The sequence below is a fragment of the Cibotium barometz genome, chromosome 50 (assembly GCF_041138505.1).
Source record: "Cibotium barometz isolate CiBa-2024 chromosome 50, ASM4113850v1, whole genome shotgun sequence".
Taxonomy (NCBI): Eukaryota; Viridiplantae; Streptophyta; class Polypodiopsida; order Cyatheales; family Cibotiaceae; genus Cibotium; species Cibotium barometz.
This window is the reverse complement of record NC_141095.1, coordinates 20,526,249-20,538,042: the sequence shown is the minus strand read 5'-3', so window position 1 is coordinate 20,538,042 and position 11,794 is coordinate 20,526,249. Positions and strand designations below refer to the sequence as shown.

At 45.3% G+C, this 11,794-nt stretch overlaps 1 protein-coding gene across 1 annotated transcript in view; it reads right to left on the bottom strand.

Moving 5' to 3' along the window:
- Window positions 1–1,312: 1,312 nt before the first annotated feature.
- LOC147609915 (uncharacterized) overlaps window positions 1,313–11,794 on the bottom strand; it is an 81,117-nt gene continuing 70,635 nt past the window's right edge. Inside the window, exons 2-6 of the mRNA XM_086786715.1 lie at window positions 4,695–6,537; window positions 3,043–4,609; window positions 2,886–2,969; window positions 2,002–2,701; window positions 1,313–1,813 (exon numbers count right to left, since the gene is read on the bottom strand). Of these exons, the coding sequence (XP_086642841.1) occupies window positions 1,695–1,813; window positions 2,002–2,701; window positions 2,886–2,969; window positions 3,043–4,609; window positions 4,695–6,537 (4,313 nt within the window). The 3' untranslated portion in view covers window positions 1,313–1,694. The remainder of the gene's footprint in view (window positions 1,814–2,001; window positions 2,702–2,885; window positions 2,970–3,042; window positions 4,610–4,694; window positions 6,538–11,794) is intronic.

Sequence of the window (11,794 nt, the reverse complement as noted above, 5' to 3'; positions counted from 1 at the left end):
ATGGGCTATGCAAAGAGATCACATACGCACTGATTGGAGCTTTGTTATCAGCAAAAGGTCGTTCTCTGTTAGCACCCAGGGGTTAGAGGCAATGTGATGCTTCCCAGACCTCCATTGTAGACATCTTTCGATTGTATCTCCGTGCGACAGATATGTCACTTAAGCTCCATAGGGACAAAGGGATCACACGGTCCATCATAAACATACCATATCATAAAACCCTCTAACCCCATGGGCTACGGAGTGAGCCACTAGTGATCCCTTCTCAGAGCCATACACCCCCGCTCCCAAGGATCCTGACCTTCCATCTGCCAACTCTGGACCCATGACATACTACGACACGGAGAGATCTCACGACAAGAGGTGGACATCATCACAGCTCTGCACTCCATTATGGAGGAGCACAGTACTGTTACTGGACGAGGCATGCCCTCCTTACTAAACTGGCACCTTGCGTTAGCCACATGGCTACCTATAGTACCTCTTTTTTACCACGTTCATAATATAGGTAACTAGTTTCGTCTTCAATTTTCAGTTTTCCCATGGATCACTATGTTCAGAGAGCTACCGTATTACCCTTCGGTCTCAGAGAGACCTTTCAGATGTTTTGAAGGCAAAATTAACTTACTTTTTTGCTTTTCTCCCTGCACACTCATGCAGCACTTCCCACGTGCAGAACACTGGAGAAAATCCTATACATAAGATTGCTACTGTTACTTTCTTGACCTGCAGCACGCCCCTTGTTTTGCATCAATAAGCCCTGTGAGAACATCAGGGAAACTTTGAGCTTAAACTAGAACCCTGCACAGCTCTCAATAACTATTATCATGTATATCATCCCCACTCACATTATTAAAATCAAAAACTGTGAGCTCTAAATGAGATCACTGCTTGCAGCATACATTCATAGGTGAAATCACATAGCTGAATAGAATGCCATGTTGTAGAGCTCATCTAAGGTGAACCACTCTCTCCAGACCAGTTCATGCCCTACATATACATGGTTTATTTATAACACACTTCATGCAGGTTTCATTTGGACAGACTGTAATACCAAGCCCACAGACGCATCATTAGCTAATGCACTACATCAACAATGATGTCAAAAACATAACAATACGACTGGTTTTAAAACTAACAACAAGATAGTATACTAGCTCCAATGATAGCCAGCCTAACCCTTTGAGCCTTACTAGATACTGATGTCACACATGCTTATGGTGATGTCATCACTTACCTAATGAAGTGAAACTTCAAATTAGTACGCCACGTCTATATAAGAAACATGGATGCCACTCTACATTGACACAAATTTTCAAATAGGATGGACACACACCCCCAAATCATTAGGTGAGGTGAATTGCCCTCCCAGGCACTTAATAGTACAGTTTACAAGGGCTATTGAATTATAGCCAGCCATTCTCATCAGCCAAAATAATGGGGGGGAAAATTTTTTGGAACTCCCCATGACCCCAGGGAGAAACCTTGTGGAATATTTAGCTTTCTATTCGCTTTTTAGAAGCAACAAATTTAGAAGCCCCCAGTGGTCAATCAGAGGGGCTCAAGACCAAGCAGATGCAAAAAAAGGCGAGCATTCCTATATATAGTGTGAGAGCCAAGAAGAGAATATACAGGTGACTACTCCAACACTCCAAAAACCGCCAAAAATGCCATGCCACAGCTACTGAAGTTACTCAACAGCATAATGAGCCTTTGGCACTGCTGCAGTATTTCAACATCGAACTGTGGGTGGGGTGGTGAACCTGTACAGTTTGTGTGATACCATACACCATGCAGGCATTTGGGAAACTCTCTGGCCAAACAAAGACTCAGACATCAGAAAGGCCCCCCAGTAGAGCCTGCCCTTTTAAACACTTCAGATCAATGCAAACCCACAAGGGACAAGACAAGCAGGGAGGGCATGAAGCAAAACAAGCACAAGAAGGCATCAATGTGTATTTTCATGAGCGTTTTCAGGGCTTTCCTGATGTCTAGACTTACCTTTTAGGTCAAGTATCTCAATAGCTTCTGCTCCTTCAAAACTTCTTCCCAACTCTTCCATTCTTCTGCTTGAAGAGGCAAGAGCTTCAGAGTTCACTGCCTTGTCTTCCACAAGTTGACCTTCTGAGTCCTCCCTTTCAACCACCTGAGACGCTTCAAGATGATCAGCAGGATGGCTCTTATCAACCTTGTTGTTGGCGCACCTTGTTTGGTCATCATCAGCAACTTGAGAAGCTTCTAGATGATCAGCTGAATGGTCGCTGCCAATCTCATTGACAGGACTTGTTCGGTCATTGTCGAGGTTCTTAGCAGACTGAATGTGATTCACAATAGCTTGCCATGTCGGGCTAGAGTTTTCAACACCCAAAACAGAGCCTTCTGCACTGCTTTGCTCTCGCTCACCTACCAAACCATTACCTTCCACAACTGTGTTTAGAACATATGCTTTCTCAGAGTGCTGTACTTCCACTGTTTTTTTTGCCTCGGCTACCTTGAAATAAGCCACCTCTGTTCGAGCCACAGGACCTATTGGTATGGATGCTTGCTCTCCAAAGCTCTCCATATTGTCCCCTTTTACTAACTCTATGTCCAGGCTAGGCATTCTTATCAAAGAGATACTCTCAGGAAGAAGAAAAGATCCAACAACCGATTTCTGAAAACGATTCTGCTGCACCGATCTCTGGTATATCTTCAAGGCATCCTGCACATGCAGTTTGGAGAAAGTAGTCAAGAAAAAAAGCTTGCAACCATGCAGGCTGCTGTCAACGGAGTGTCAACTTGTTCATTGGCAACAACATAAGCAAGAGATGATACAGAAGATGAGCAGGGTGTGCAGTGTCCCATAGTGGCACATGAAACCAAGATAATCACACTCAAATACAAACCTTATATGCACTGTCTGATAGAGATGGTAGAAATGTTGCAAAAGGATCCAGATTCGAAAGAAGATCTTGTGCTTCAGAGTCCACCTGCATAAAAAGCAGTTACATGAGCAAAATACTCAAGAATAAGCGATCAACACATACCCAAGTAGAAACTCACCTCAAACTCCAAATCTTCATCTACAAAGGCAATGGACACATCCATGTGATCCTCAGCACTTGCCTCCCTCTTCTTAGCTTCTGATGGAGGTAGCAAGCTGAGGTATTCTTTGTACAAATCAATGTCAACCAGTTCGGCAGATATGTCTGCATGAAGAAGCATCATCTGCATCCTTTCTTTGGTTCGTTTGCTTGCCTTCAAATTGGTTTTTGCCATGGGATCAATCGAACACACAGGAAAGATTTCAGGAGTTTCCAGCACACGATCTTCTACAACTTGAACCTTATCCATGTGAGGATCTGGACGAGAAACCCCCTCTCCAATCCTGGCTTGATACAAGGCTTCTCTGTGTGAATGGGGGGGATTCAAATCAAAATTAGAATCCCCAGCTTGTTGACCTTGCCATGGGTCTGGGACTCCTTCCCAACCTCCTCCAGACATACCTTGAGAAAACTGATCCCAGTCAGGGTGCCCAAATCTCTGGCCTTCATCTGGGTACCGTCCCGGTCCTTCCCAAGTGTCCATGAAACCTGAGAGAGGACGGTGACTTTCACTTGCATCTGGAAATCTGTGCCATCCCATCACAGGCCCACGATTGGGTCCATGCCCCAGGAAGCCAGCCCCACCATCGCCCATATGAAATCGAGCTCCTCCAAATCTCATGTCACCAGAAGGCCTTGCCCCACTAGGTCCAAACATTTGTGGTACATGAAACTGCTGACCCATTCCATGAAAAGCCCCTGTGCCCATCTGAGGAAATGAAGGAAACATATTACCAGTACCCAGAACAGGACCTTGATTATGAGCATTCCAATTGCCCATTCCAAAACCCCCCCATGTATCAACTGGTCCTACCATATCAGACCTTCTTAAATGCCCTCCTCCAGCCTTTCTGTCATACCTTACACTCTCCCTTGGGTTAGAGCCTTCTACAAAATTGCTAGTGGCACCCATAACTGCCGGATTGTCCACCCCTGGCCTGTATGGAGGCGGTGGAGGGAGTAATGCTGAAGGCCCTACAAGACGGTTGGGTGGCAATGGCCGAACCATGGGCCCATCTGTTGGTACTCGATTCATGTGTGTACCTTGATGCAACCGCTCCAACCTCTCAACTGAAGCTTCATCCACGCGCCGAGCTTTTGTGGGCCCAGCACCTTGTGAGAAGTTATGATGTTTTCTCTTTAGCATAGCAGCCTCCTTAGAAAGCATAGACTCTGGGCCCCTTACGAACCCTTCATGCCCATGAGCATGAGGCCCCCTGGGTGATAGAGAGGGTCGGGAATCCCAAGTCCTCTCATGGCTGAAAGGTCGCCACCTCTCATCATCTGATTCTTGGTTTGACACTCTAGGTTCCCAGCTTCTCACCTCCTCATCAAAACCAAGGTATTGTTTGCCTTGATCTCCATGATCAGTCATGTGCCAGTTTTTCTCTCTTGGCCGTCTAGTGCCGCTGCTGCTACTCACACTCACACTCGTCTCAAACTTACTCCTCTGTCCAGAATTGTCATGTAGTCCCTTGTCTTCATGCAGTTGGTCGCTCGCTTCTTCAGCTGGTCTATCTCGAGGCCTGCACAAAGCACTGCAAAAGAATTAGAGAGACCACTCAGGTGCATAACAAGATGTAAGCAGCAATATCAATCCAAGAGAATAACCTTGCATGCTCCCTATCTGCAATGGCTATGTCGAGTGTGTCAGAGTCATAAGTCCTTTTGGGTTGGTTTTCAGAAGTAGTCACATCCTTGACTGCAGTGATAGATAGTACCTTCTCTTGATCCTGTGAAGAATTAGCTCTTGGAGCTTTCGAATCTGTTCGATCCCCTTTATTTGCAGCATGACCCTTACTCTCTCTTGCCTCGGCAGGCTCAGGAGGTTGCCGATCTGAATCCTTGCTCTGTTTGATTGGCTGATCATGATGATGTCTATCCACATTCGTGGGTCTACCCTCCTTGTCTCCTCCATCAATTTGTCTGCTAGCCTCTTTTGTCAAACCCAATCTGTCAACAATAGCATGTACAGGCATCTCCTCGTAATTTTCCTCCTTCGTTTTATCACTGTGCTTTCTGTCATCTTTCCCTCTTTCACCTCTCTGCTTGGCAGCAGTAAGAATATCATATCTTTGCCTGTCATCCATTTCTTTTGTATGCTTTTGTGCATTGAAGCTCTCCTTGCTATCCTTAGGTCTTTCATCTTGAAGACCTCCCCATCTCCTTTCCTTGCTTTTATCTCTACGCTTGCTATGTCTGTTCCCATCATCTTTAGCCTTTTCTCTATGCTCTTTCTCACCCGTCACTCGATCATCTCTGTATTTTCCATCTCTGTCATTAATATTACGTACCTTCTCATCCTTACCTGCGATTTCTGTATGTTTGCCATTATCCTGACGGCTTCCCCTTTGTCTATCATGCCTTTCTCCTTCATCCATATCCTTGCCATCCTGCTGCTTCTCAACCCTTCCTTTCTCACCCTGTGGCTTGATAACTCTAACACCATGGTCCTCTTCTCTTTCACTTTTCTTTTTCTCATACTTGCCCTTGGCATCTGCTACATGATCCATCCCTGAATCATCTCTGTGCTTGCCACCATTATCCTGTTCTGTTTCTCCTTTCTTTTTGTCGTGCTTGCTCTTTACATGTGCTGCATCCTCCTCTCTGTGTTTGCCGAGCTTCTCTTTCTCATCTCTCACGATTTCCTCCTCGAACTTACCGCCTCTGTCCTTCAGCTTTGGTCTATCATCATTGACATGTTCTCTTTCTCGTTTGAGTTCATCATCTAGATTGCTCTCGTCTGTAAGTTTCTCTTCTTTGTGCCGGCTAGAATACTCTCCCTTTTTCGTACTTTCACGCTTAAGCCTTTCCTCCTCAACAATATCCCCCTGGTTTTTTAGCCTAACTTCTTTGTCTTTCTCGTCCCTGTACCTGCTATCTCTGGACCTGTTATCCTTGCGCCTACCTTCTGATACTCTACCATCCCTCTCCTTCGCATCTTTGTGCAAGTCCTCCTTATGTCTGTCATCCTTTAGTTCAACTTTTCTGCTCATGACCTCCTTCTGTCTGTCATCCTTTAGTTTCCCTTCAAAGCTTCTGTCCTCCCTGTTCCTATCAGACTTCCTTCTTTGCTCACGATCCTTATCATCCTTGCACCATCCTTCACGACCATTGTCAACCTTAAGATTCTCTTCTTTGTGCTTGTCTTCCAGTTGTCTACCTGCCTTCCAGTTCTCATCTCTGTGTCTGCTGCTAGTACTCTCTCTCTCAATTCTCACCCCACCATCATCATCTTTGGGCTTCTCCTGTCTCATTTTCTCATCCTTGGACCTATCTTCGTTCTGGTACTGCTGCTCATTCTGAATGCGAGATCCTTTGATCTCTCTTTCTTTACCAACATCCCGCCATCTGTCTCTCTCTCTGGATCCTTCTCTGCGGCGACGAATCCTGCTTTCAAGTTCTTTTTCAAGTTCTATGTTCCGAACATGATCTCGAATCACCCACTGTGTACCTGTAAATTTTCAAACACATGCTCACTCACTTAACACACAAACTCAACATCGTATATACAAGTCTTTTATAAAAACACAAGTAGTAACTGCTTGAATTGAATATACTGAACAAGCTGCAACATAATGGACTACTGCACATAACCAGGGCAACCAAACATGAATTGCTCTTGCTAGCAAGCCAATCACTTCTCTTACATTAGCACCTGAAGCTACAAAGTATACAGGAAGAAAGCAAGCACATGCTGCAATAAAGGACCTTACTGATATGCAACACTAAAAAGTCTGAAAGCCAGCTGTAAATCTTCCTGCTTTTGAACTGCCCCGGATACCGAGGGGCTGAGGACAAGGCAGCCGTTGGGAGCTCTTGGGGCAGGAGAACTTGCTGGAAGTTGGTAACATGTCCAAGAAGCCCCACTGGAGCTGAAGCAGCTGAGTTGCAATAAATCTGCCAGCTTGCTGGCCTTAAAAGCCCACGCCTGGCAACCCGCTAGAGCAACCGTGCTCATCTCATCTCTCTAAGCATCTAGGGCACTCCAAAAAGTTTACTGCTGGTTAGTCACCTTCTACCTACATATCCCCATAATAGCTGTGCTATCCACCTTTGCCTTCTGCTTGCTGCACACCCAACCTACCGCCTGAGGTCTTAAAATTGCAGTGTTATTTTGTTGCTACATGGCTTGGAGGCAGCACGGAGGCATGAGACGGGGGCGGGTGTTTGGGGGAGTGGCGAGGGGCATGAGGGGTGGCGTACACCTGTAGTAGCACACAAAGTGTGGAAAGTTTGGGGGGGGGGGGGGGGGGGGGGGGGACAATGCAGCAAGGATAGGATGCAGCTAAGGTTAGGTTAGGGTTGCACAGCAGGGCTGAGGGTTGTGCATCAGTAAGCTAAACAAAGAGTGTCTGCCTCATCCTGTACCTCTGCTGTGGTACATACTCTCCATAAGTTCTATTAACATCTACAGAGGACCAAATGGTCTCCAATAGTATTACAATGTGTCCATGAAGTTAACATACAATTGTGTTTTATTCTTGTACATAAAATATGCAATTATGGTTTAGTTCTACAATGTGTGCTTGCATTTGATTTTGTTCCATTGCTCTCTTCTCTCTCTCATAACTATTGCACGACACAAGCCTACAGGAAGCCTACAATACCAGCATCACAAACACCTTCCATAAAATGATGAAAAGTCTTTAAAACTATCGCCCAGTTGGGAATCTGACAATGAAAACATGCCATTCACTCATACGTCATAAGCACGTCCTCTTAAGCTCACTTGTCACATGTATCATTTCCAAACAGTGGAAGCATGTGTCATGACTACTAGCAACACTAGGGTTAGGGTTTAGCGCAGAAAATCGACCATTGTGAGCCCTATTCAAAACAGAACAAAGAAAGAAGTGTGAGTGAAGACAGGTGTGTGCACACAGCTCCATAGTGTATACATAAACACATAGAACTATCCATACTTCTTCACTAATAAAATTTGTGAGGCCCAAGGAGAGCTATTGGGCTGAACTTGACCTTTTCTCAAGTATTCCAGCCAGTTGCCTCTTCATTTCTTCTTGTTTTACTTTGCGATACCATAAAGGTTTTTGAATATAGGTGCACTATCAGGTACAAGATCTATGCAATGAGCTACTTCTCTACCAAGGGGCAACCCATTAGGCTAGAAAACAAATGACCCAACCCATAAGTCACTCCTTCTCTAGGATTACATTTGTCCTATCAAGATGCATTTTCACCTCAATACCACATATCATGGTATTCCTGACGTTATTACCAGTGCCCTTTATCAAAGACGCCATGTACTCGTGAGCACTTGGTGTTTATGGCAAGTTGCAACTTAAGCTTCTTGACTAATGCATAACTAAAGAAGTTGTAGCGTGGCACTATCATCGAGCATGATTCTTACTTGCATCTGGACACCATACATTCTCATAAGATCATGGGGTCCGAATGCAGACTTCCACTTATTAGATGATAAGTAGCACATGTGTGCTGTCCTTCTGGTAAACCTTTACTTTACTCAAAAAGGGAACTTTTTTGCACGACTGCAGCTGTTTTTTATAATGTTTACCTTTAGCATCTTTTTGAGAACCCCCATTAGGCTTCTTGCATTTCCTGTGAGAAAATTTACGCTATCCTTTCTTTTGGCTCATTTATTAATCAATGGTCATTCCTTTTTGTATGAGCCATGACTCTATGAATGTAGTCTTATATTCTCTGTGTAAAAGATCTTTTGCATAATACATCACTTCTATTTATAGTTCATTTGTGCTGAGATTTTTTTCTGCTTTGCAAATGTAATGATGTTTAAATAAATCACAATTAAATATGAGTATCCAATGCCTCACATTGATGAACTCTTTGATCAACTTCAAGGAGCTCAATATTCTTCAAACAAGGATCTTCTATATCTAAGTATCATCGCATATGCATTAGGTCTTAAAATGTATCCAAAACAGCATTTAGAGCTTAAACAAGTCAAATCTCTTCCATACTTTGAAGAAGTAATATAATTATTCCATGGTGCTATGTTTGAAATCCTAACTAATTACCTAAGTATCAAATGGATTTGTATCACCTCAAACTTTCATGGTAGAAAGGCTCATTGAGGTGAGATGTTGCAAGAGTTCTATGATGATTTGATTGATTTGTTGAACCTTCACCAAGTACGTGCTTTTGTAGGCTTGAAGCCTTATCTTTTGACCCATAGAAATCACACACACACACATTGAAGTCATGACACATGGCACACTTATCCTATCCACACATTGGGGGTGTTCACACCTGTTGAGCCCTGAATCCCACCAGGTATCTTTGACCTGGATGACGCCCAACATTTCGGAGTGATATATAGCCTAATCTTGGAGGGTATGGGTCACAGTCGCATCATCCCACACAGTCCCCGGAGCTACACTCAAGGGGAAGAAAAAAAACCACCTCTCTAACATCGGCGGGTGGAGGGAGTGGTACATGACGAATAAGACGCTTGAACCTTGAAGAAGTCTCATGCCTCCATCGGACGGCGGCGGAACAAGGCATAATCCACACGAAGACCCATGAATAGGGAAGGCCCCCAGGGCGAATTTGAGGCGAAAGTGCTCATGTGGATGGCAACTATCTGGGTCTCAAAGGGGTCCGGACCACTGGCAAGGGAAAGGCTGCTAAATCCTCGAGGACGACGGTCCAAGTTCTTGCTTTGCGGAGGAGGTTGCGGGCTCGAAAGGGGAGGGGGGGAGGAGGAGGAGCGTCCTGTGGAGGGGGAGAGGTTGAGGAGGCTCTAGAGTGGGGGAGGCTAGGGCCTAGGCTAGCTCCTTTGGGAGAGGGAGGGCAGGATGGGGATGGGGATGGGGGCCAGCTCATCACTCGATGGAGGGATAGGACTTGGGGCCTTGAGAGGGGGGGGGGGGGGGGCATCGGGTGATCCTGGAGTAGCGGATCTTGAGGTAGTTCTAGAGAAGCCTCCGAGGCTAACGACTCAAAACCGTTCTCTAAAGTGACCGTTGCCTTGGGTGGCATCTGAGTACGCTGTCGATAACGGCCACCAACACACTGCCACTTTGCATGCTCTAGTGTAGGAATTGTTGCAGAACGGGGGGGGGGGGGGGGGGGGTCCGTGCCTGGAGCCGTCGGGGATGCCTTGGGTGGAGCCGTGCGGCGATGAGGGAAAGTGTGGGCAAGATGACCCATCTATTAGTAAATAAAGCATTGGCCCGAAAGCCTAGACCAATTGAAGAAAATAGTAGCCATTTAGGCAAGAGATGACCAGCTAGTGGGGTAGGTTCTCCGATGAAGCGACACAAATCCGGAGAGAGGGGAGTCTGACCACCCAAGCGACTCTGTCGGCCACGGACAAAGGGGACTCAAGAACCTCACCCAGAGTGCTCTTGATCACCGCCAAAAGGAGCGTCAAGTTCTTCAAGGATCCCGAGGAAGCAAACAGTGATCGGGAAGCCAATGACTCCGACCAACAGGTCTACATCAAGAGAAAAGTAATAGTCCCATCTGGCAAAGAAAGCTTGTGCCTCCCGAATCACTATCGGGCTCCGTGACAAAGTGCCCTCTGCCACGGCCGCTGAGTCGAATGCTATAAGATGTAGCCGTTTCCCAACAACTGAATAATTCATCTTACATTATAGGCAAGATTCTGGAAAAGGGTCAGCGGCCAGCCCACGAAGTAAGGAGCCACCTTCTTGAGGAGGTTAAGCAACGGTCCCTGATGCCCTATTAAAAAGCAACTCTCCACTCCTACTCACTCACTAAAAAGCCAAGATCCCATGCAAGTGAAGAAGGCACAAGACTTGGTGTTGAATTTTGCATAACACTTGCAAAGGTTTTTTATATGTATTACTTTTCAACAATCAATTCGTTATTGTCTTTTTTGTTGTGATTTCTTTCCCTACAATTCTCCTTCCTTGGCTTGTATTTATTGCACATTTTTGCATTCCACTCCACAATCTATGCTGGTCAACACAAATGTTGTATTGTGGCCAACGATCATACAAAACTATGCTTGTATTTCAAATCTGTGGATGTACTAAAACCTCGTAAACTCACTTTTGCTACATCTCTCCTGAAAGACAGCGCCTTCCATGACACCAACAATTTGGAAAATATACCATTGCATGGGACGGATTCAAACATGTGCTCTACAAGCAACTCATCCTTGCAAACACAAACATCAAAGCATGATCTCAGCTCCTGCATTTGATCCAAACTTGGTCCTTGCCCTCCCATGTCTCCCAATTAACACCCTGGTAGTGTTACGCACTCAATTATTGAGCACACAACTCAGGCAGCAAAGGATCCTCAGGCTTCACCTTCAAGCTGCAAGTGGGAACGACAGCAGCATCTACGTCAGTATCAACAGTGGCGGCAACAGCAAAAACGCACCCTGAATGATGATAATGGTGGCTGTAGCATCAAAACGCAGATCTATTGATGATGGGGCAGTCCAACAAAAAACGCAGATTTTGTGTTGTCCCATCTCTGATACCATACTGGATATCACAGGAGATCACTCATGGAGCTATGGAGGATGAAATATCATCATCATGGTGTAGTATGTAGAAGAGAGAGAGAGAGAGAGAGAGAGAGAGGCAGTAGAGCTCAAGTATGAGAGAGAGATTGCACAACTAGAATGGTACTCATGATGTGAGAATGAAGTACCCAAGTACATGATTTTATAGGCACTGAGCCTTGCCTTTTGACGCTAAATAAGAGGGTGTTCAAACCACTAAGGACACTTG